Consider the following 25,800-nt stretch of genomic DNA (forward strand, 5'->3'; position numbering starts at 1 on the left):
GTCTCGGTTCCTAAGGCCATCGGAAATATGTGTTTTCCAATGGTCTTAGGCGACCCCTGTGAAAGTGTCGTTCGACCCCCAGGTTGAGAACCGCTGATCTAGAGGAAGGCAAAACAACTCGTATAAAGAGTGTTCAAACTCTTGACCCTGATAGGCAAGTCCCCCCCACCTCCTAAGTTTGTGCAGCACTACCCTCGCAGGAGCCACTTGTATTTTTGTCTGATTCACCCTCATGACACCAGGAGACTCTCTCAGCTTCAACTTTCTGTCTAACCTCTCTTGGAATGTAAGGAAAGCCATAGCTATACTCTAAGTCTACCTTCCAATGCACAAGATAAAAAAGCAAGAACCTGGGTTGCTTCTTCCAATCCCCTCTCCATGGTGGGACATATGGGGTTTCTCTTCCTTTTTTAAAAGAACACTATAGGCCTAATTTTCAGCTCAAGCCAGAACATAACTTTTAGGGGGAAACAGATCAGGCCTCTGATTTGCATAGGCCTCGCAGAACCCCCAATTTTTGGCATATAGAACAAGGATGGCATCTTCATGTCTGTCCTCATCAGCCTCACTGGTCCACACAGTTCCTGCTATTGACCTCCAGTCACTGATCCTCTCTTCTATATACCCATAGCAGAGCTTAAATTTAGGTGACTGTGTCAATGACCCCCGACCCCCTCCTCACCTTAGGACTCTGAGGATGATGGTCCTCACAGTCTGTGGGTCTTTCTGGGTTGTGGGTCTTTCCACCAACAGCTGCAGATTGAACATGTTGCTGTTCCGCTCTAGCTAGGTGAGTGTCATGCATTCAAAAAATGTAAGTGAATATGGTAGAACAGATAGCAGGGCGGGTGTGTACAACTGGTCCTGGCCCCGGTGGTGTTCCTCTCACACTACAGTTTCCCTGAGCTGCTAAACTAACCACCGCAGCTGGCGGCATCTCTTTGCAGAATCCTGCCTCCCAATTGACAAGCAGCACCTTTGGTTGACAGTCACTGGACACTTGCCTCAGCAACATCTCTGCACAATGACCACACCGACCCCATGCATGCAGCTTCATGGTCACAAACTGGCAACTGCCTCATACCAGTCCAAGGTGCTCTCCATCTTCACTGCTAAACAGCATCATGCTTCCGTGGGGTATCACCTGCACCTCGGTACTGGTCATCATTTTTCTCTGCAGTCAGCTATGCTGAGAGTCTACCACTTCTCGCTGGAGCCCCGGTACTCATACCTGCCGCCACCATCTTGCTTCTGTCTCCTCTCAGAGAAGCCTCATTGGTGCTCTCACTCCCGCACTGCACATTAACTCTTCTGCTGCCATCACTTGAAAATGCCTTGGCAGTGTCTCTTACTGTAAAGCAGACATTCTTTAACATGACACTACAGTTCTCCAGCATACTAATTGCCTCCCTGTAATCCGCACAGCACCAACAACAACATTGACCGTCTCTTCCATTACTCATAGCAACCACTGCCCCCACATGTTGTGCTACCCCCGTAGGAGCCGCTCGTATTTTTTGCCCGGGCCTCCCCTTGCTTCGCCCCGCAGCCAGGCACAAAGTATTTTCCTGCTGTCTTCAATTTTAATGTCTTTTATTGTAGGCCTGGGGATAGGGATTGGGAACTTTAGTAGAATTATCCAAGATTAGAACTATTCACATCAGAGGACATCTAACTGATCTCTTAGCTAGGTGCGGTTGAAGTCCTTGCTGGAAGCAGATAGCCGACTTCTCTACATTGTAGCAACAAGCAGTTTAGAGTTGAGCAAAGTCCCTTAGCAGTAGCAACAATTGGACAAGCTCTTCAGAACATTAGCCAGTGTTCCCTTTTCTCCGTTGGCCAGGGCTGCATCCATATTCAGGTTCCCAGCCAGGTTCTGAAAGGCTCTGGTTGCTTTCAGAAAGCGGGGGAACTCAAGACAAACTCAAACAGCACCAGAGTATTATAAGCAGACCTTAATTAGTTGATTTTAGCTCTCTGCTAAGCAAAGAGCAGAATTAGATTTTCCTGACAGCTTCTCTGATAAGCAGAGAAACACAGCTATACTATCATAACCGTACAAATCCTAGCACTTACCTAGGAGGGTGCTACATTTGCCTAGAAGTGTAGTGAATTCCACAGTGGAACATGTTCAGTATTCTCATAAAGTCATAGGAAATTGGTGGATAGGCCCTTGTAACATTACAAACAAAATATAAAAAGTAAATCTAAAAGTAAAGTATCACAATGATAAAACAATTTCTAGGGATACTTTAATTGAAGAATAGGTACAAGTAAACCCATCCTGCACAGACTGTCATTACAGACTGTGCAACTGCACTAAGATCCTCTAAATCTAGGAGAGCCATTTAGAGATGTAGGCCAGGTGGATCCTAGTACCCTCTCCCTGTCACATAGAACTGGACACTGCTCCCAACAAGGGTATAGGGAATTGGGAGGTAATATTCATGATGATCTCTCTATCTATCCATCTTACTATATTTCTATTTAATGTACATGAATGTGTTTGTACACGAGCAGTAGTTAAATGACAGGAAAAAAATGTTGCACAGGGGTCCTTTTGCCTCTAAAACATGATTACAAGGAAACCATTCTAGATTGCATATAGGGAAACTACACTGATCAGCCATACCATTACCATCACTGCTAGGTAATTTGTGGATAACATTGATTGTCTTGTTACAGTGGCATTTGAAGGTCAGTGGAATATATTAGGCACAAAGTGAACATATTGTCCCTGAAGTTGATGTGTTCAAAGCAGAAAAATTAGCAAAAATAAGGATATGAATGACTTTAACATGGGCCAGACTGTAATGACTGGGCCAATGCATCTCCAAAACTGCAGCTCTTGTGAGATGTTCCCAGTCTGCAGTGGTCTGGATCTAGCAAAAATCATCCAAGGAAGGAAAACCAGTGAATCATCAACAAGGTCATGTTCGGCCAGGGCTCATTGATGCATGTGGGGAATGAAGGCTGGCCCATGTAGTGCAATCCAATAGAAGAGCTACTGTAATGAAAGTCGCTGAAACATTTTAATGCTGGTTCCAATAGAAAGGCATCAGAAAACACAGTGCATTGTAGTTGATTGTGTAGGGCTGCGTAGCCACAGATTGGTCAGGGTGTCCATGCTCACCTATGTCCACAGCCAAAAGCACTTACAATGGATACATGAGCATCATAACTGGTCTACGGAGCAATGAAAGGTGGTGGCCTGGTCTGATGAATTCAAGAATATTTTGAAGAATACAAGAACGAGCTTGAGGTGTTGACATGGCCTCCAAATTCTCTAGATCTCATTCCAGTCTGTGGGATGTGCTGTAAAAACAAGTCTGATCCATGGAGGCCCCACCTCGCAGCTTGCTGGACTCAAAGGATATGCTGCTGTTGGCTTGCTACCAGATACAACAGCACATCTTCAGAGGTCTAGTTCTCTCTGGCTGATCAGTGTATAGTCTGCAGGATTTTTTTGAATATACTCTACAAATATATGTAAATGTAATGCACTTAAAAGGCAAGTGTAAGTTTTGTTGTTTTTCTTTAAAGGATAAGTAAGGTAAATGGGATGTACAGTCTAGCAGATGTTCTGACAGGAAGCTTATTTAGCTACCACGGTGCTCCACAGCGCCATGGTAGTTAATTGAAAACTACAAGCCAACAGCCGATAATGCTGCGGGGACTTGTAGGCACTCATTCAAAGAACTGTGAATGAGTGATGCAGCCATGTGAGCAGAGCCCCCCACGGCCACTCGGTTTTCAAATCTGACAGATCGTACGGACAAACTTCTCCCCATACTATGTCAGAGGGAGGGGGGTGGGAGGTGCTGTTGCGGCTATGGGAACATGTTACATGTTTCACTCTAAAAATGGGTGGAACATGTAACATGTTCCAAAGGTGAACTTATCCTTTAACTAGTTCCCTTGGAGTGTTGCCCTCTAAGTCTTGTATTGACCTTCAGCCCCAAGCCATCTTTTACACTGCTAGTAGTAACTGAGTTGCTGAGAGCAGGATGCCAAGTATACCCAGCTCATACAGATTTCACCCTAGACCTATAATGCACTTCTACCAATGCCATACCATCACTATGCTGAACTGTCATTGCACCTGACACGCCTGTACCTAGTACGTGTCCCAAATCTACATTTACTCTGAATAAAGACTATACCATCTTTATAGAAATTCTTACCTGCATGCAGCTTCCTCAGGACTTAAGTGCACCAACGCTTCTTGAAGGGCCCCAACATGTAGCCATCAGAAAAAACATCTCAAGGACTGACCCAGTCACACAACCTGCCCCCAAATCCCCTATATATCACTATACCCATTCTTTACCTCTAAACTACTGACAGTGCTTACCAGATGGTTTTAGGCCTAGCACAGCCACTGTTGGTGCACTCTAACTGTATAGCTCTAGTGGTTTATAGTTCAACTATTTTACTGTTCACTGCTGCTCTTCAGGTAGTGTTGTTGTCACTGTCTATGCTGTTCTGGACTACAAGTGTCACCTTATACCTTGTCCTTGTTACTAGAAATTCTGTATACGAAGTGTGTTATTACCATTATCATTCACTTCACCTGTTATCTCTGTCTGCCTTTGCCAACTTTATTTGATGACCATATACTAAGTTTGTTTTTACAAACTGGCTTGGTGCTAGGGTTCTTTAGATTTAGCAGTATAGTTTGATACTAATGTTACTTTCAGGAATTTCACGTATACTGTATGAAGTTCTCAGCCTGGTGTGTCAGGTCTTTGAGAAGGTCAAGGCCAAAAACAGGGGACCCATCTTAACTAGTGGCTCCTTCGGTGTTAGCACTACACGTGAAATCCTAATATAGGAGGACACAAGCCTTTCTTATAAGCAATATTCAATTGTAAGTGAACCAAGCAGGTTTTTTTTTACCTTTCTAATTATGGAAAGATAAACAGTGCTTTATTAAACCTCTGGAAACACTCCTCCAGCTTGATCATCTCCACCTTAAATTAGACCTCCCTATAATCCTGTTGAGAAAAGTGAAAGTTCTGGACTGGAACCATAGGATTATCTCACTTATATTGCTATCCTAAAGTATCAATGTTGATGTAAATGATTTGGTTCCCTGGCAGGCAGCTTCTACACTCCACTGTTAAGAGGTCCAGAAAAAAATGTATTCCAATAAATTTTAAAAACCCCTAAGTCAGGGGGACAATAAAAAGTAGTAGCCAACATGTTTCAGGGGTCCAAGAGCACCCACTTAATCAGGGGTTGAAAGGACATAACCATATCAATCCGATAGCAATGCAATATCCCTTCCTCAAACCAAATGACCAATAGTAATGTTAGTATCAAAATTGATATACAAAAACGTCAGGCAAATTATGAGAACATGAACTAAAATTTATATGGTTTAGTATTCATCATTGGGAAAACGATGACAATGAGAATAATAATAATAATATTAAATACATATGGACCCAATGAGAATACATATATAAAAAAATTAGGAAAATAATGTACATCCCAAAATTAATGTGTACAACTTGAGTCATATACAGTCAGCCACCAATTGTGCAAGTTCTCCTACTTAAAAAGATGAGAGAGGCCTGTAATTGGCATCATAGGTAGACCTCAACTATGAGAGACAAAATGAGAAAGAAAATCCAGACAATCACATTGGATGATTTGGAAAGAATTTATTTGCAAATTATGGTGGAAAATTAAGTATTTGGTCAATATCAAAAGTTCATCTCAATACTTTGTTATATATCCTTTGTTGGCAATGACAGAGGTCAAACGTTTCCTGTAAGTCTTCACAAGGTTGGCACACACTGTTGCTGGTATGTTGGCCCATTCCTTCATGCAGATCTCCTCTAGAGCAGTGATATTTTGGTGCTGTCGCTGGGCAACACAGACTTTCAACTCCCTCCAAAGGTTTTCTATGGGGTCGAGATCTGGAGACTGGCTAGGCCACTCCAGGACCTTGAAATTCTTCTTACAAAGCCACTCCTTCGTTGCCCGGGCGGTATGTTTGGGATCATTGTCATGTTGGAAGACCCAGCCACGTTTCATCTTCAATGCCCTTGCTGATGGAAGGAGGTTTGCACTCAAAATCTCACGATACATGGGCCATGGGGCCCATTCATTCTGTCCTGTACATGGATCAGTTGTCCTGGTCCCTTTGCGGAGAAACAGCCCCAAAGCACGATGTTGCCACCCCCATGCTTCACAGTAGGTATGGTGTTCTTTGGATGCAACTCAGCATTCTCTCTCCTCCAAACACGACGAGTTGTGTTTCTACCAAACAGTTCTATTTTGGTTTCATCTGACCATATGACATTCTCCCAATCCTCTTCTGGATCATCCAAATGCTCTCTAGCAAACTTCAGACGGGCCCGGACATGTACTGGCTTAAGCAGGGGGACACGTCTGGCACTGCAGGATCTGAGTCCCTGGCGGCGTAGTGTGTTACTGATGGTAGCCTTTGTTACGTTGGTCCCAGCTCTCTGCAGGTCATTCACTAGGTCCCCCCGTGTGGTCCTGGGATTTTTGCTCACCGTTCTTGTGATCATTTTGACCCCACGGGGTGAGATCTTGCGTGGAGCCCCAGATCGAGGGAGATTCAGTGGTCTTGTATGTCTTCCATTTTCTAATTATTGCTCCCACAGTTGATTTGTTCACACCAAGTTGCTTGCCTATTGCAGATTCAGTCTTCCCAGCCTGGTGCAGGTCTACAATTTTGTTTCTGGTGTCCTTCGACAGCTCTTTGGTCTTCAGCATAGTGGAGTTTGGAGTGTGACTGTTTGAGGTTGTGGACAGGTGTCTTTTATACTGATAACAAGTTCAAACAGGTGCCATTGATACAGGTAATGAGTGCAGGACAGAGGAGTCTCTTAAAGAAGAAGGTACAGGTCTGTGAGAGCCAGAAATCTTGCTTGTTTGTAGGTGGCCAAATACTTATTTTCCACCATAATTTGCAAATAAATTCTTTCCAAATCAGCCAATGTGATTGTCTGTCTGGATTTTTTTTTCTCATTTTGTCTCTCATAGTTGAGGTCTACCTATGATGCCAATTACAGGCCTCTCATCTTTTTAAGTGGGAGAACTTGCACAATTGGTGGCTGACTAAATACTTTTTTGCCCCACTGTATTGTCCCACTGACTTTTATTGGAATAAAGTTGTATCTGGGTCTCTGGTGTAGCACTTCAATTTAAATTTTTATGTGATCCAGGCATCAATAAAATGCAGAGAAAACCAAAACCACAATAGTATAAAACCCTTATTTAACTAAAAATGACAGGTATTAACTCGCATCAAAGACTCTAGAGTCCATTCAGCTGTTTCTAACAACACTCCTGTGTGTTTCTATTACAGGGCTGGCTGGCTGCCGAGATTCAATGTTGGTGTTATGAATTTTGGGAAGTTATTTATACAAAATGTTGATAGATACAGATATGAATATGGCTTGTTTTTAAAAGTAATTTTCCTGCATTTTTAAAATGGGGGCTGGACACAGGTTCACATTAGGCTATACTGCATCAATCTGTATTCTCACAGAAGACAATACCACTGCTTAAAAAAAAAAAAACGGCACATTTAAAACGTACTTGGTTTATAAATGTGCATTGGACTCTACAGGCTTTGGGTGTCTAAAGCCAATGAAGAGTAATACAAATAAGCAAGTACAATAAGGAAAAAGCAGGTAGTAGAGCCCACTAATGTGAACTGTTAGTCACATGACCAGCTCCCCTCTAATGAGGAGCTCTCCTAACTTTAGATAGATCTCCATGGGGCACTGTTGGCTCAACAATGAATTTTATGAATGGGTTGTAAAATGCAGGCTGTAGTTGTGCAGAGTATAATGTGGATCCACTCTCTGTTACACTGTAATTATGCTCCAGTTTTACACATTTTAGCACCAACGGTATTTTCAGCTGTGATTTATTTCTTAAGCACTCATGTATTTTTCCTCCTTTTTAGCAACATGTTTCTGGTGGTCTTCATGCAGCTCCATCCTATGATGCGTCTGGAGATGTCGCTATCCTAGACAAGGCCATTAAAGCAAAAGGTATTTATGTTGTCAGTTGTTGAAACTGTTGCAAATAATTTACTGTCTAGCGCCTACATACAGTAATTATAACACTCACCTGGAAGCCTTAAAGAATAAAGACAAACGTATATGTAAATATGTCTGTATAATAGTGAAAAGTATAACTTATGGCGCCGTTCCAAGCTATGGATAGAAGGAAAAAGATCACCTCACCGGCAAATGAGAAGAGGGTAGCATGAGTGAGTGATTCCAGTGTCAGCCAATGCAAGTGAAGGGATGGACGCTGCTCAACTGGCCCCAGGAGTCCAATGTTGAGGAATGGCCTCAGCCGCCATTCTGGCCACACCCCAACTGATGTTTTGCCCTGGTAAAATGTGTCAGTGGGTGTGGCCAGAATAGTGGCTGAAGCCATTCCTCAACATTGGATTCTTGGGGTCAGTTGAGTAGCGTCCATCCCTTCACTTTTATCTGTATAATGCTTTAGTATTCCACCATTAATTATGACCCTTCTATTCTTTTGCAAATATTTTAGTTAAAACCGCGCACTTGTGCATAAAAACAAAAAAAGTCAAGAAAAAAAAGCTTTTTAGCAGCAATCACAAACCAGAAGCTATCCTTTCTAGTGGGTACAAATAGAAATAAAAATGTGTTGCTCTTAATATAAAACAACTAAGGTGCAAAAATGTACATTAAATGCATAATAAAAACTTAAAGTGAAAAATTAAATTGAAATAAAAAAAAAACCCATAAACAGTCCCATTCAAAAACATTTTCTGGAAAGTAAAACCACGCCTCTTACCAAATCTTCTGCCACTGACAACTAATGTACACTCAAGGTGGTAATAGAGTGGTCTCTTACCAACTTCCCAAGACCCCCTTATACTTAAGAGTGGTCAGAAAATGCTTCTGTTTCTCACAGTATCTGAGTCACCTTCCAGGCAGCCTCAGCATCACCCAGGAGCACCATCAATAAGGTAAGAGCAGGTTTCCCCCTTAACATTCATGTAAGGCAAGAAAGAGCCTCTCCGCCAAACCCATTTTGTTATCAAAAGTCATCTTCTGGGGCAACGAAGACGTCTTTTGATCATGAAATATATTGGGTGAAGCCTCGTTCTGACATCAGTGCGCTTTACCTGGTTCCAGGAAGTGGATGCTTATGCTGGTCAGGTGAATATATGTACGTGCGTTAGCGTTTATGTGAGTGAAATTCTCGGCTACTTTATTTTAAAAAGGTTTTACACTATGAAGCGGCTTTTTCTTTCTTTCTGTGTGGGCATGCCAGCCCATTTATTTGAATGGGCTGCTGTGTCGCATTTTACACAGGAAAAAGGTTCCTGTAGCATTTTGAAAGCGCAGCGGGCAGAAAATTGCATGGTACTATTGCACCTTGCAATTGCCCTGCAATTCTTACACTTAAAAATATGCTGCATTTTTAGATGCATGGGGGTGCTATTAAGAATTAATGGAAGCTCCACACGTGTTTAAAGAGCAGCTCATTTTGGGTCCAGGAACAGGTGTGATTCTTGCACCCATAATCACCCGCAATAGTGTGAACTTAGCCGAACATGTGACCTAGCCCTTGAAATTTAAACCCTAACCTGGTGCAATAAATAATTTCTAAATCTAATTCTAACACTTAAACATTCCAAACCCAAAAACAAAAATGTGATATAAATTGCAGTTTACCAGTCTTTAACCCCCCTGGCGGTATTCCCGAGTGTAGCTCGGGGTAAAGTTTCAGTAACAAAAGTGGTAACCCAGAGTTACACTCAGGAATACCATGCAGCGTTTCTCCGGGATCCCTGTTTCACTTACCTTGTCCTGTGGTCCCACGATGTCCCCCCTGCAGTGTCCCCTGCAATGTCCTCCGGCCGATGCCGGCATCCGTCTTCCGGTTTGCGTTCGCTGTGAGCGTCGGTACGTACGGGACGTACGGGAGACAGAACCAGTGGGAAATTCAAAAATGGAAAAATGTGACATTCACTAAATACACTAAAATCTGATAGTATTACTTTCCTGTATCCAAGCATTTCACATACATTTTGTCCCTACTGCTTTGTCCTGTTCTCTGCCTGCATTTTTACTGTTCTTTCTGCCTGGAAACTGAGAAACGTCCATGGCGTCCAAAAAGCGTCCCTTTATGTCAAAAGCAGTTTTAGACCAGCTAGAGAACAGTGATAGTAAATCAGAACCACTTGCAGAATTGAGTGATAATTGATTCATGGGGAAATTCGTCATCAGACACTGAAAACGATTTTGCGACTTTGCTCAGTGATGTGCGAACTTGGCGCTCTATTTCAAATTTCAGTGTTTTTGGTGTGATTACATTTATTATTATATTATTTTTTATGATTATTTATTATATTATAATTTATGATTTTGTGTTTCAAGTTTTATTATACCCGGGATGTTTACTAGACTCTTGTTTGGACAGATTTCAGTGAGTTATTCCTAAAAATTACAGGCCTACAATAAAAAAACATGTTTCCATGCAAAAAAATGTACCGCTTTGAGCACAGAAATACTGACATAATCAGACCGCTAGGGAGGTTAAACCTGGTGGCTATTAAAATTTTCAGCTAGTGTAGAAAATACCACTGATCTTGCTAGAAATGCAGGGTCCTTTACTTCATAGGAGCTGAGCAGAACGCACAGCCAATCTTATCTTTCTTTATTAAACTACTAGCCCTATTAATCTGCATGTAATTGAAATAAACAGAGGCATACATTTTTGAGTTCCAGCCTGGATAACAACCTGCTTCCATGCATACAGTAGAGTGAGTACAGGAATCAAGGACAGTAAATGTTCTTTTCAGGTTTACCAGATGAAAAAAAAGGAAACAGTCTAAAAAAGAAAATGCAGTCATGCCATCTAAGGACTGTTAAACTACAATATATCACATTTTTGTTTTTAGATTTAGATACACTTTAACCATATTTCACCTCTAAATGTTAGCCTTGGTTTTAAATCCACTCCCTTGACTCCTGAGCACAAGACTAACATGTAATGGAACCTCTAATGTTAATGCCAAAACAGTATTAACACCAAAACCAAAAATGCAGCTTACCAATCATTAGTTTTCTTTTTTTAGACTTTTTTCCCTCTCTGCTTTCACCTGGTCACCTAGCCAGTAACACACCTCCAGTATTAGAGTGCCTACACTCTGGATGAAAGAACACAGTGACATTTTTAGACAGCAGCATTGTTATTCTAGGGGGATCGGAGTGTTAGATGCATTGGCATATTTAAATACACTAACAAACTGAAGCCACACTCCAGCTCACACATTTAGCAGTTAGTTTTTTTACCTTTTGGGGTAAAGGTTTTACATAAATAAAAGCTTATCATTGTAAGCACCCCTGTCAGTGGTAAATGGTTTCTTTGAAAAATAAGACTTACTGGATCGCTAGTTGAAAATAGAACAAAGAGAGCCTAAAAAGATAACTAATGCAGGCATCACATTTAAGAAATGGTAAGCTGCAATATAATTTATGTTTGTTCTTGGGTTTAATACTGCCTTTACTCCTTAATTATGTCTAACCTAACCCTAGAACTTGAATTAATCAGTTGAACTATTAGTCTAATAGCTATCCTTGTGGGAAAAATGTCAACACCCAAAGGTAGCAGAAGTACCTTTGCCCAAAAGCAATGCCAAACCAGCTCTTATAAAACCCTATGGGAGGTATTTATAAACAATCTGCAGAGCTATTCATCCTGTGAAACTGTATGTACTTTTATTCAGTGTGAATGGGGGCACAAATGTATGCGATTAGACTATTTCCTTTCCAGGTCAAATGTTTTTATTCATACAAAATAATGAATCAGAAAAATACTGCATTAAAGGCCAAGTTGACCATTAAAAAATAATTAATGCACATTTTTTGCAGGTAAAAAAAAAGTGCATTTATCTTTTTCTAAGGAGCCTGTAAAGCATTGCACCCACAATCAGCAGATCACAGGTGTAATGTCAGGCTCCTGCAGACTCTCAGGCTAGCGGTCTGCCCATACCTCTGATGCAGGCAGGCAGTTATGAGAGCAGGAAGATCTATGGACTACGTGTTCGCTCACCAGCACCCCCTGTAGTGCATTGGAAGCTACAAGCTGTCAGCCACAATGGCTGATGGTACTTGTAGTCAGTTCATTCACAGGAAACTATGAATGAATGGTGCAGCTGTGTGGGTGGAGCCCCACACAGCCATGTTATTTTTCAAATTGTGACAGCGAGTGCGGGGAGAAGATTTCCTGCCTGCTGTCACAGAGAGGGAGGAGGATTGGAAGGAGAGGAGGTTAAAGCTGAACAGGTTACAACCTAAATATGGGTGTAACATATTTAGAAAGGTGTACTTATCCTTTAAGGCACAGTGGTTAGGTGGTTAGCATTGCTGCTTAACAGCACTAGGATTGTTGGTTCGAATCCCAACCTAGGGCACTACCTGCATGAAGTTTGCATGTTCTCCCTGTGCTTCTGGGTACTCTTGTTTCCTCCCACTCTCCAAAGACATGCTGGTAGGTTAATTGGCTCCTGTCTCAATTTGCCCCAGTATGTGTATGTAAGTTAGGGACCTTAGATTTTAAGCTCCTTAAGGGAAGGGACTGATGTGAATATACAAGATATTTATATGTAAAGCACTGCATAAATTGACGGCGCAGTACCTGTAATACTAGTAATTAAGATCAATAAATGGAGCTGAGGAGCATAATAAATAAGTCTTGTGAGCTAGTGGCCCTAATGCAATACTTTTGCCAATTCACTCTCTTCTATATAAATGAAAAACATTTTCAGCTAAAAAAAATGCTATAGCTTTGGTCTTCTATTGCATGAATGAATTCTGCTATTTTTTTTAAAGGTATAAATACTGAAAAGTGCAGCGCTTAAAAAAAGTGACAAATAATCATGCGCTGCACTTTTATGTATTTATTGCTGATCAGAGTTTTTGTGTTCAGCTACTATGTTTCACAACTCATTTATTGATTATTGTAGTTCTTATTAGCACAGGTTTATATATATATATATATTTTTTTTTAAGGTGTTGACGAGGCAAGCATCACCAATATTGTGACAAAAAGAAGTAATGCACAGTTGCAGGCCATTAAGGATGCTTACCAGTGTACAACAGGAAAGGTATTGTACCAAAACAATAAATGAAACAATACTATACTGTATGTAAAGGCTTTATTTCCCATTTTCTCTTTACTTGAACACCACAGACCTCATAATCAGGGAGATAATTTTACTCTGTTCTCTGAGTTATGACAGTGAACACAAACACACAACCAAATAAAAAAGTGATAAAAAGCAATTACTCAAAAACCTTTGGCGTTCTCCTTATAAATATGGTAAGATAAAGTTACAGCAGCCAGTTAACAAGAATCCATCCTTTCTTTTAACTACAGTTATCTCTGCTGTTGTGAAATACCTCAAGCTCCAAACAATTTCTTAAATTTTATTAATGAGCCATAAAATGTAGGCCGAGTAACACGGTGACTATATTGCTTCCGAAGCTGATAATATAATGAAAAAAAAAACAAGAGGGTTGCAAACTTGGTGACTCATTTCTGGAATGAGTTTAGTAGTTATATTTCAGTGTTAGAAATTCATTTTAAAGGACAGAGAGAGGTAAGTGTTAGGGTGGCAATAAGTGTTGGGAAAGCAAATAAGTAAAAATAAAGCCGTCCAATAAACATTTTGGCGCCTTGAATGTTACACCTGCTCTTGGGCACATTTGGCCAGCTGATTCCAGAAATGACACCAATGTTTCCCTATCAGCTCTAGTTTTTGAGACACAGCATAAATGCCACACATTGCTCTTCACTTTGGGTAACAAAAAAAAAAAAATCAGGATATTTTAATGTAGTGTTTTATTTGATCTCCTTGTAGCATGAAAGAAACACAATAAAATAGTAACCATAACCTCTACAGTGCTTGATCTGCAAATATAAAAGGATAAGAGTGGCAATATACACATACCTCCTATACAGTATGATCATAGCTATAATACAGTGAATAACTTACACTTTAGAATCCAATGATTTCAATGTAAAATTACAGTTGGAAGTACATAAATACTCACTATATCTGCTAACTTGAATGCAAAAACACAAACTAGGTAACAAAAGAACAAGTTGATCAGCAAGACTATAAACTGACTGACTAAAAGCCATACCTAAGAAATACCTGAGACTGATGCAGTCTAGCCAAAACAATTTTCTGAATCAGCACCCTAAATGCCCAGTAACAGGTCTAAAAAGCAAGGCACCAAGAAATACGATTTTTTTTGTTGGTCTGTGTTGCGTGATGAGGGGAGGGCTCAGGGATGGACTGATCATTCAGGCACTCGGCACTGCCCGGGGTCAGTAGGGGGCTCCATGAAATGCCCCTGGTATCTTTTTATAGGCTTTTTTGAGTGTGGGCAAGGACACAGGGGCCCCATGATCCCCTATTGCACGGGGGCCCCATGAGTCATCAGTTTGCCCCTGAGAGGGCTTTGATTTTAGAAAAGAAAGCCCACTGTCCTTAAATCCTGCTTTAGGACCTTTTATTGCATTAGATTATATGTGTACTGATTTCCTCAGACAGTTAATCTTGGAAACAGACATCAAGTTTCTTGGACTTTGAAGAGATACTTCTGCTGGATACAACGGTAACATAAATACCATTGTATTTCAGTTGACAATTGTCAGTCTATTCTGTAACCAGAGCCAAACACAGCTTGACTTTTATATGATATATATGACCTGTGGCATGTATGATACCACAGTGTCATCAAGAGGTCGAATTGGAGAATGTTTCTGGCATTGACACACTGTATTGTGAAAGGGGCCACACCCATGTGGGGATGGTAAACTTTCAAATAAAAGGTCTGCAGGTTAGGCTGACAAGGAGGACTCTAAGATGACTTAACACCAAGGAAGATCTCTGCCAAAACATGAAGACGCTTTTAGCCCAGTCTCCTGCAACTGTTTTAGAGCAAGCCTGGAGTCCACGTTGCCTACAGAGATTGTAAAGCCTATATCAGGGGTCCTCAAAGTACAGCCCGCGGGCCACATGCGGCCCGCCGAGGCCATTTATCCGGCCCGCCGACAGGGGCTTATTTGCCGCGAGGAAGGGACACTAAGTACAGGGGCTGGCAGGGGGCTGCTGTACCTTACCTGGCTCTGGTCCCAGTCCCACGACGATCCAGTCCAGGAAGCGCTGCTCCTTCATTCACTCCGGCCACTCCCTCACTCCGCCTCCTCACCGGTGATTGGGCGCCAGAACTGTAGCTCAGGAAAGGCACACAGGCGGCCAATCACCTGTGAGGAGGCGGAGCCGAGCGGCCCCGCGACAGATAAGTGTGCCGTGCTGATGGTGCTACTGCAACCAGGTATGTTGGCTGCAGCAGCACCATGCTGGAGCAGGGGTCAGCAAGTTAAGTGTCATTGGTGTCAGTGGGAGGAATAGTGCCCATCATTGGTGTCACTGATACTAATGATGGGGCACTATTCCTCCCCCCAGTGACACCAATGATGGGGCACTATTCCTCCCCCCCCACTGACATAGATGATGGAACACTATTCCTTCCCCCACTGACACCAATGATGGGGCACTATTCCTCCCCCCCCACTGACATAGATTATGGAACACTATTCCTTCCCCCACTGACACCAATGATGGAGTACTATTCCTCCCACTGACACCAATGTTGGGACACTATTCCCCCCCCCCACTTACACCAATGGCAGGGCACTATTCTCCCCCACGGACACAAATCACGTACTATTCCTCCCACTGACACCAATGTTGGGACACTATTCCCCCCCCCCACTTACACCAATGGCAGGGCACTATTCTCCCCCACGGACACAAATCACGTACTATTCCTCCCACTGACACCAATGATGGGGCACTATTCCTCCCACTGACACCAATGTTGGGACACTATCCCCTTCCCCCACTGACACCAATGACGGGGCACTATTCCCCCCCCCACACTGACACCAATGATGGGGCACTATTCCTCCCAACCCCTGACACCAACAATGGGGCACTATTCCCCCCACTGACACCAACAATGGGGCACGATTCCCCCCACTGACACCAACGATGGGGCACGATTCCCCCCACTGACACCAACGATGGGGCACGATTCCCCCCACTGACACCAATGATGGGGCACGATTCCTCCCACTGACACCAATGATGGGGCACGATTCCTCCCACTGACACTAATGATGGGGCATGTTTCTTCCCACTGACACCAATGATGGGGCACTATTTTTTATTTAGAAACTATAGTCTGGCCCTCCAACGGTCTGAGGAACAGTGAACTGGCCCCCTATTTAAAAAGTTTGAGGCAGATATGCAAACTGTTGTAATTCCTACACCGTTCACCTGATTTGGATGTAAATACCCTCAAATTAAAGTTGACAGTCTGCAGTTAAAGCACATTGTTCGTTTCATTTCAAATCCATTGTGGTGGTGTATAGAGCCAAAAATGTTAGAATTGTGTCAATGTCCCAATATTTATGGACCTGACTGTAGGTTGGCAAAAATGCAGACTCATTGTTGAATCCCTATTGTCACAAACCCTGATCTTTTGACTCGAAAATTATCTGACTTTTTAGACTGTACTTATCTGTTGTTTCTGTATTATCTTAAATACTACATAGTATTTAACTTGAAGAACAGGTTTTGACTATGCACAATGTATTTCTAGCCTCTGGAAGAAGCTCTCAAGAAAGCTCTTTCTGGCCATTATGAGGAGGTTGTTTTAAACTTGCTGAAAACTCCAGAAGAATATGATGCCGAGGAGCTGAAATTTGCCACCAAGGTAATGTAAATACAGTCAAATCATATATGACTTGGCTAAATAAAGTCTGATATCTGACTTACTGTAGCTAGAGTAAATAATGATAACTCATATCTAATTTAGCTGTACGCATTCAGGAGGATCAATAGATACACGCAGTCATAAAATATTGTAGTTCAAATATTTAAACATATTTTATCTGTAATGATTTTCATCAATAGTACAGTTGCTACTTAAAATAAACTTTTTGTTACGGACATTATAAGCAAACATGTTTTGTGTAGCATAATGTACATTTTTTTTGTATGTTTAATAGGGAATGGGAACTGATGAGGATACACTGATTGAAATTTTGGCATCAAGATCAAACGAGGAGATCAGGAAGATAAAGGCAGTCTACAAAGAAAGTAAGTATTCAGGGGAAACTATCATGTAATTGCATCTTATTTTTGTGTTTGCTGAAAGCCAATTTGTGATGTAATATTCATATTATTACTGTCTGCTTACATTATAATATTTTTAACAATGGTCAGATTTTTGGCTCTGCCTGTAGTGTACATCGTGCACCAAATAACACGAAGAATGTTTGTTTATTGTTTAAATATGATATATTTCGAGTTTAGAGATGAGTGAAAATGTTAGGGTTCAGAACGTAGGACCAGGCAACCCATGTCTAGCACAGACTGATTCACGCAGTGCACCATTGAAATACACCTATACTTGTAGAATGCACAACTTTGAAAAGTATTGTGAATGCTGAATAGTAAAAAGGAAATTAACTCCATAATATGTAGGGTTCTAGTGTCTGTCTAGTTAGATGCATGTCCTTTATTGAATTAGGGTAAGCCAATGTTTTTTTAAAAAAAAAAAACCAAAACATCCAATTGTAAATGAATCAACCATAGGTTCTGTAGGACGTACGATTATATACATGAATTATAACAGTTACTCAAACACTCAGCACAATGTTGAAAAGTTCCTTTTTTATTCTGCAGAGTATAAGACTGATTTGGCAAAGGATATCACATCAGATACATCTGGTCATTTCCAAAAAGGTCTACTTGCACTTTTAGCGGTATGTTGCTCTATATTAGTATGACATTTTGCTATGTTAAATTTATTCATGCAGGACTGGTTTAACCAATAGGCACAGTAGATTTAACCCTATAACAAAAAGTAATGAATAATGCTTCAGATCCACCTAAAACTGAATACTGACTGACTGCTTTCAATGTCTTTATGGTAAACTGCATCTATGTTGCTCCTGATTCCATCTACCTAAAACTGAATGCTGATTGACTGCTTTCAATGTCCTAATGTTGAATTTTTACAACCCTGCCCTCTTGATCCTCTTGCAGTGTGATTGCGATGTTTGACTGACTGCTTTCAATGTCTTTATGGTAAACTCTGCATCTATGCTGCTGCTTCACATCTACCTACAACTGAATACTGACTGACTGCTTTTAATGTCTTTATGGTAAACTCTGCATCTATGCTGTTGCCTTAATCATCTGTAGCCCTGCGCACATTATTGTGATATTTAATTGACAAATTGATTAACTGACAAATTCCACACACCCCCACCACAGTATAAAGCTAGACCACCTTTATGGGGCAGAACATGCTAGCGGGGACCATGTTAAGTTTCCTTCAATAAAGTAGTATTCTTTGATTAAGTGGCACTTTCACTCTTGCACTTCCGTTACTGCACAAAGCGAACATCTACAGCAAACTACTTTCACCAGATTGCAGGTGAAATCGTTTTTCTAATTGGCTCTCCTTCCTCTCTGTAACATGCGCACTCTCCCTTTTTCTTTTCACAGTTGTGTTCTCTCTCCTTAAACTTTCGCTCTTCACCTCTCTTCTTCACTCCACAACCTGTATATATATATATCACTCACTTCTGTCCTCTTTATTAGTGCACTCATCACCTCCTCCTAATTCTAATCCCATATGCTAAGAAACCCCCCAGGATGCTGAGGCATGTCCCTTCATATAAATTGCACTCCCATGTTACCTCCCTCACTCTTCTTCTCTTAACATCTGAGGATAAATCTCCCAACCCTAGGCCTTCATCATTTAACTGTACCCAACACACCCATCACCCTGCACCCTCAGACAGCAGCAGCAATCTGCACAATTTAGTTTTCATACCTCTTCTTCCCAAAACCAGCCTTCCCTTCTTCTGTTTCCTTTGGAATGCCCACTCTGGCTACAACAAACTCACCTCTGTCCATGAGCTCTTTGTCACTATCTCCTTTAAAATATTTGTTACCAAAAACTGGCTTCATGAATCTGACACTGCTTCTCCTGCTTTCCTCTTCCTTGGTGGCCTTCTGTGGACTCACTCCCTCAGACCCAGTGGATGGAAGGGAGGTGGTGTGGGAATCCTATCCTCACAGAGCACTTTTCAGGTTCTTCACTCTCCTCCCTCTCATCTTTGAAGCTCACCGTATATATCTATACTCTCAAATTTCTTTAAGAATCACAGTGATCTACCACCCCTCTGGACCGGTATTAATTTTCCTTGATGTCTTCTCCTTGTAGCTGCCCTACTTTCTTTCTTGTGAAATTCACACAATAATTCTCCGTGATATCAACATCCCTGTTTATACTAACACTCCTGCTACTCCTAAACGTCACCGTCTAACCTCCTCTTTTGACCTGAAGCAGTGGATGCATGCGTCTACTTATTCCAATGGCAGCATCCTTGACCTTGTATTCTCCTATCATGAATTTGTGCAACCTCTCTAATAATCCTTTTCCTCTCTTTGATCAACACCTTATTAGTTCCACCACCTCTCCTGCCAAATGACTAACAATTACCGCAAAAACGTTGGCCACATTAACCCCTCTCTTCTCTATTCTGCTGCTGACCACCTTTATGACAAAATCTCACCGCTATCCTGCCCCAATCTAGCCACTTCTGTCTACAATAGATTCCTATCCTCCACCCTGGATGAGCTTGCTCCCATCACTACACATAGAATCAGGCCCCGACCCCCACAACCTTGGCAAACAGATGACACCAGAAGTCTCAAAAAACATAGACGTGCTCTTGAGTATCTGTGGCATAAGACTAAGTCTCAGAAAGACTTCAACCAATATAAATATGCCCTCCAAAAATACAATTCCTGCCTCCACACTGCCAAGCAGATCTATTTTATCACTCTCATAAACAACTTCTCATCCAATCCCTGTCAATTCTTCCTTACCTTCAATTCTCTTCTTCGTCCTTCACTGCCTCCACCCACTAACTCACTCATTGCTCAGGAAATCGCCAATCACTAAAACAAAAAAAAAACCCAAAGTGATACATTTCGTGATGAGATCTCTGCTGCACAGATACCCCCCACCCCCCCCCTTTACACTCCATGTCCACAGGTACAATAATTACTCCACTCATTAAACCCCACTACCATAGATGAGGTTGCTAAACTTTTTTTTTATTTTCTAATGCCTATCTAACCACCTGCCCCCTGGACCATGTTTGCTCTCAATTACTGTGGTCACCCTCTGGCACTATTCTACACTCTAACTCACATCTTCAATGTCTTCCTCTCTTCTGGAATCTTTCCCAACTCTCTTAAACATGAATTAGTTGCCCCCATACTTTAAAAGCTTTTCTTGGACCCCACCAATTGTAACAACCAGCACCCCATCTCCTTGCTCCGCATTTCCTCCAAAGTCCTTGAATGCCTGGTCTACAGCCAAGTGAGTGACCACCTCAATAAGAATAACCTTGATCCCCTTCAGTCTGGATTTTGTCCTCAACACTCACAGAAAGTGCTCTCCTAAAACTCACAAATTATCTACTTACAGCTAAAACCAATGGGAACTATTCTGTACTCCTACTTCTGGACCTTTTTGTCTGCCTTTTGATATGGTTGACCACCTCCTCCTCAAAAAACATTATTCTTATGGTCTGGGTGACTGTACCCTTCCTTGGTTCTCATCCTACCTATCCCACCTCACCTTCAGGGTCACTTACAATTCCACTTCCTCCTCTCCTCTTCCTTTCTCGGTTGGGGTCCCCCAAGGTTCTGTTCTTGGACCTCTCCTATTCTTGATCTACATCTCCTTCCTGGGTTAGCTGATGGACTTCCATGGCTTTTAATATAATTTCTACACTGACGAAGCCCAAATCTATCTCTCTACCCATCGGCTCACAACATCAGTCTTCTCACACATCACTAATTTACTGATCGACATATCAGTCTGGATATCACACCACTTCCTTAAACTCAATTTATCCAAAACCGAGTTCATAATATTTCCTCCCCCCTTCTCCTGACTTCTCCGTCAAGATCAATGGCACAACCATCAACCCATCCCCACATGCCAGGGTCCTAGTTGTAATCCTGGACTTTGTCCCCCATCCAATCACTGTCAAAACTTTTCACCTCAACCTCCGCAACATCTCCAAAATATGCCTCTTCCTATCCATTGACACCACAATGCATCTAAATCACTCTCTGGTCATCTCTCACCTCAACTACTTTAACTCTCTCCTCTTTGGATTACCTTTACATAGGTTATCCCCCCTTCAGTCCATCATGAATGCTGCTGCCAGGCTCTTCCACCTTACTAACCGTTCAGTGTCTGCTACCGTTCTCTGCCAATACCTTCATTGGCTGCCATTTAAACAATGAATTAAATTCAAAATACTAACAATAACCTACAAAGCCATCCACAATTGGTCCCACAGCTACATCACTATCCTAGTCTCAATTTGCCAACCAAATCATTCTTTTTTTTCCTCCCAAGACCTCCTGCTTTCCAGCTCTCTTGTCATCTCCTCCTGTAGTCGCCTCTAGGACTTTTTTCCTGAGCCTTTCCCATCCTTCGGATGTTCCTAATTCAATCTGTTTGGCTATCATCTACTCCATCTCATACTCCACCTGGTAGGCGATCCCTGAAAACTCTTCTCTTCAGAGAAGCCTATTCCACCAGCTTCTCCATCAGTTTATCCTCCACAATAATTATCTTTTGTATCATTTGACCCTCCCTTTTAGATTGTAAGCTCTAACAATCAGTGCCCTCTGATTCCTTGTGTATTGATGAATTGTATTGTAACTGTACTGTCTGCCCTCATGTTGTAAATTGCTGCGCAAACTGTTGGTATTATATAGATCCTGAAGAATAATCATAATAATGCAGTGCAGTGTATATGTATACTTAAAACCAGTCCAAAACTGTGCTCAAATTCAATAGTAATCATGATGTAATTGAAAACAAAATATGAACTGTTCCTTCTGCTGCTCAATTCAAACTTCAGCTTTTGTGAACCAATCCACCACACTTGTGATCTCACCTTATTTATATGAACTGCATGTTGTAGAGTTCATAAAATTCCTTTTCCCTCTATTGGGGACAAGTAGCACTATCCACATTATTGGTGTCCCCTATTTCCTCCTCATAGGTAATCGCACTCAGAAAAAAAAACATCACACATAATGCTTTCCATAAAATTTCACTAGTTTAATAAAAATAATTAAATATTTGCACTCACGTGTTGACGTGCACTTCTGACCTTTTTGTACATAAAAAGCCATTCCTCTTGTTCCTATTGCTTGTAGAAATACAGCCATCTTAGAAAGTTAAAGTGGAATTTCAGGCTATACCTAAGTAATCTTAAAAATGCCCTCCCTCCCAACACCTATCCTAACTAAACATAACTAACCTGTGTAAGAAAGATGCATATATTTACCTATTTTCAGGCAGCTCTGGTCATGTGATCTCTTCCCCTGTGTCTGTCAGCGGGAGGGCTGAGAATGGATGGGCCTTAGTAAGCCCATGAGTGATGTCACCGCTCTCAGACATTACCGGTAATTGCCGAGCATTCTCTCCTCTCTCCTGCAGCCGCCACTGACTAACACAAGGGGATCAGGTGACCAGAGCAGGATGAAATAGGCAAGTATATACTTTTATTCGTATGCATATTAATCTGTATAGGTGTTAGGATGGGAAAGGGAGCATTTGTAAGATTATTTAACCCCTTGAAGCTGACGTAACACAAAAATATGTGGCCTCACAGAACTGTGCTTTTTTCCGATTTCGACTCCCGATTTCGAGTCACATGATCGCCGTGATAGCCTCTGATTGGCTATCACAGTGATCAGTCACTGTACAGCCCGTCCCTATTGTTTTTTCTCTCTATGAATGGAGTAGAGAGATACATTGTATCTCTCGAACTCCTGGCATAGAGAGAAAAAAAAACATTTTTGTAAAAAAAAAAAAAAATTAAAAAGATATAAATAAATATAAAAAATAAAGAATAAATGCGTAGATCAAAGTTTGATCTAGTTCAGTGCCAGGGTTAGTGTTTGGGTCAAGGTCAGGGTCAAAGGTCAACGTCAAAGGTCAGGATTTTAAAAAAATTTGGTTTCAGTGTGTTTTACGTAAAAGACAAAAGCAAAATGTGCACTATTGTTTCTGGGCTGTACTACTGGTACAAACAACAAATAACATACACATATATGGTATTGCTGCGATCGTCAAGAGCTAGAAAATGTATTTTGGGTTGTTCTTTTGGTGGTAGGTTATGGCAGTAACAAGAAACACACAGCTAAATAAACAAAATGATTTTTTAGTATTTTGGGCCAGATTTTCTTTGATAATTAAAAAAAAAATCAGGAGATATCCATTACCATTTACCACCAAATGAAAGCCCAATTTGTCCTGAAAAAAACAAGGTATAATTCACCTGGATGTACAAAGTAGTTGTGGTGATATGTACAGTTTCACTAACACATGTCAAAGTTGCAAAATTGTGCTTAGGCATTTAGATTTGTTTTACCCTTAGGCATGTCTCTAAATATCACCCAAACCGTACTCTCCGCTCCTCGCAAGACCTCCTGCTCTCTAGCTCTCTTGTCTCCTCCCATGCTCGTCTCCAGGACTTTTCCAGAGCTTCCCCCATCCCCTGGAACTCTCTACCCCAATTTATCAGACTATTGCCTACTCTGCTCACTTTTAGGCGATCTCTGAAAACCTATCTTTTCAGGGAAGCCTATCCTGCCCTCAGCTAATAATGGAGTCTTCTACTCTTCCAACCAGTCTATCCCCCACAGTTACTACCTTTTGGTACCACTAGCCCCTCCCTCCTAGATTGTAAGCTCCAAGGAGCAGGGTCCTCCTTTCCCTCTTGTATTGAACTGTATTGTTGCTGTATTGTCTCCTTTTATATTGTAAAGCGCTGAGCAAACTGTTGGCGCTAAAAAATCCTGTATAATAATAATGAAGGGGTTAAGTGTAGCCTGGAATTCCACTTTAAATTACACATTGTTATAATATTCTTGGCCAAGTTAGAACCTGTTCCAAAGATGGAAATCTGTTCCTGTATTGCAGGAGAATGGGCAATACATCTTTAATTTATTTAAATTAATTTCTGATGTGATTTTGTAACACATTGCTGTAAATGCAAATAATGTTCTCTAATATCTTGTAGGCTTCAAGATCTGAAGATACCCGTGTGAATGACGAACTTGCTGATAATGATGCCAGGGTAAGACCACGCTACTGTTAATACTATAATATGTTTTATGCTTTTTTTTAGAAATGTGATTCTTGTGAGTGACTATGGTGTATTTTAATTTTACTAATAATTTTAATTAAGTAAATAAAATAAATTATAAATATAAATGATTCAGTGACTGAATTAATTGAATAAATATCTATATAAATTGAGTGGGTCGCCTACACTACACACATACCCATACCAATGTGTCTATATCAAATAAAAAAAAACACTTTGTGTCGCACTCCACTATTAATATACATGCAAAACAATTTGTGCAAAACAATAAACTGAGTCCTGGTAAATTTTCTTAACGAGATATTATCAATCACGCTAGTGCTGGTTGCATACAGAAAGTCCTCAGAAGGAATCCTCAAAACAATTCTCAAATCAATCCATGATCCTGTAGTGTATTCAATATGGTTCAAAAAGTAGTATAAAGTATAATCCACCAAATTTATATATAAATACTGTGCTCCTTCACCAGTTGTGCTCTCACCTGATGTATATGACCAAACTGTTAAGTGAGGTCATACAAGCTTGTGTCCCTATAATTGGGCTCAGAATTGAACAGATGGATAAATCCCAGATGGATGGATGGATAAATGGAGTTTTTCCTTTTTCCAGCAGGGGGTCTTGCCGTTATCAAGAGATCCTTTTCTGAATGTGGATGGATGGAGTTATCCTTTTTCCCACTAGGAGGTCTCTTAGATCCTTTCAGACTTTCTCCTCCATATATACTGTAAGTGTTCCATGTAATTAAAAAGAAAATATAGTGCCTTATCCTCTTTTTTTTAAAAGATGTATTAAATAAATATAGTGCACTCACATGTTAAACAAATAAACGCCTTTGGTACAAATTTGCTTGGTCTTTAGTATGTTTTACACACTCCCATATACTTGCTGTATGATTTGCCTTTAAGCATTGTGACGTCAGAGCGGGGAGGGGCTCTGACGTCACAACGCTTAAAGGCAAATCACACAGCAAGTATATGGGAGTGTGTAAAACATACTAAAGACCAAGCAAATTTGTACCAAAGGCGTTTTTTATTTAACATGTGAGTGCACTATATTTAATAGTCTGGAAGGAACTAAGAGACCCCCTAGTGGGAAAAGGGATAAATCCATCCATCCCCATTCAGAAAAGGATCTCTTGATAATGGTGAGACCCCCTGCTGGAAAAAGGAAAAACTCCATTTATAGATCCATCCATCTGGGATACAGGAATTTATCAATCTGTTCAATCCTGAGCCCAATTAAAGGGACACAAGCTTGTATGACTTCACTTAACGGTTTGGTAATATACATCAGGTGAGAGCACAACTGGTGAAGGAGCACAATATTTATATATAAATTTGGTGGATTATACTTTAAACTACTTTTTGCACTATATTATTGAAGACACCACAGGATCACGGATTGTTTTGAGGACTTTCTGTATGCATTCAACACTAGCATGATTGATAT

The 25,800-nt window shown here is 41.1% G+C and overlaps 1 protein-coding gene across 1 annotated transcript in view; it reads left to right on the forward strand.

The window, feature by feature from the left end:
- Positions 1-25,800, forward strand: part of LOC149451080 (annexin A1-like) — a 64,436-nt gene that overhangs the window by 14,715 nt on the left and 23,921 nt on the right. The window contains exons 3-8 of the mRNA XM_089691076.1: positions 7,955-8,042; positions 13,053-13,147; positions 16,722-16,835; positions 17,131-17,221; positions 17,810-17,889; positions 24,265-24,321. Of these exons, the coding sequence (XP_089547202.1) occupies positions 7,955-8,042; positions 13,053-13,147; positions 16,722-16,835; positions 17,131-17,221; positions 17,810-17,889; positions 24,265-24,321 (525 nt within the window). The remainder of the gene's footprint in view (positions 1-7,954; positions 8,043-13,052; positions 13,148-16,721; positions 16,836-17,130; positions 17,222-17,809; positions 17,890-24,264; positions 24,322-25,800) is intronic.

This window comes from Staurois parvus, unplaced genomic scaffold (assembly GCF_062004578.1).
Source record: "Staurois parvus isolate SC_StPar_1 unplaced genomic scaffold, SC_StPar_1.0 ptg000549l, whole genome shotgun sequence".
NCBI classification, from domain to species: domain Eukaryota; kingdom Metazoa; phylum Chordata; class Amphibia; order Anura; family Ranidae; genus Staurois; species Staurois parvus.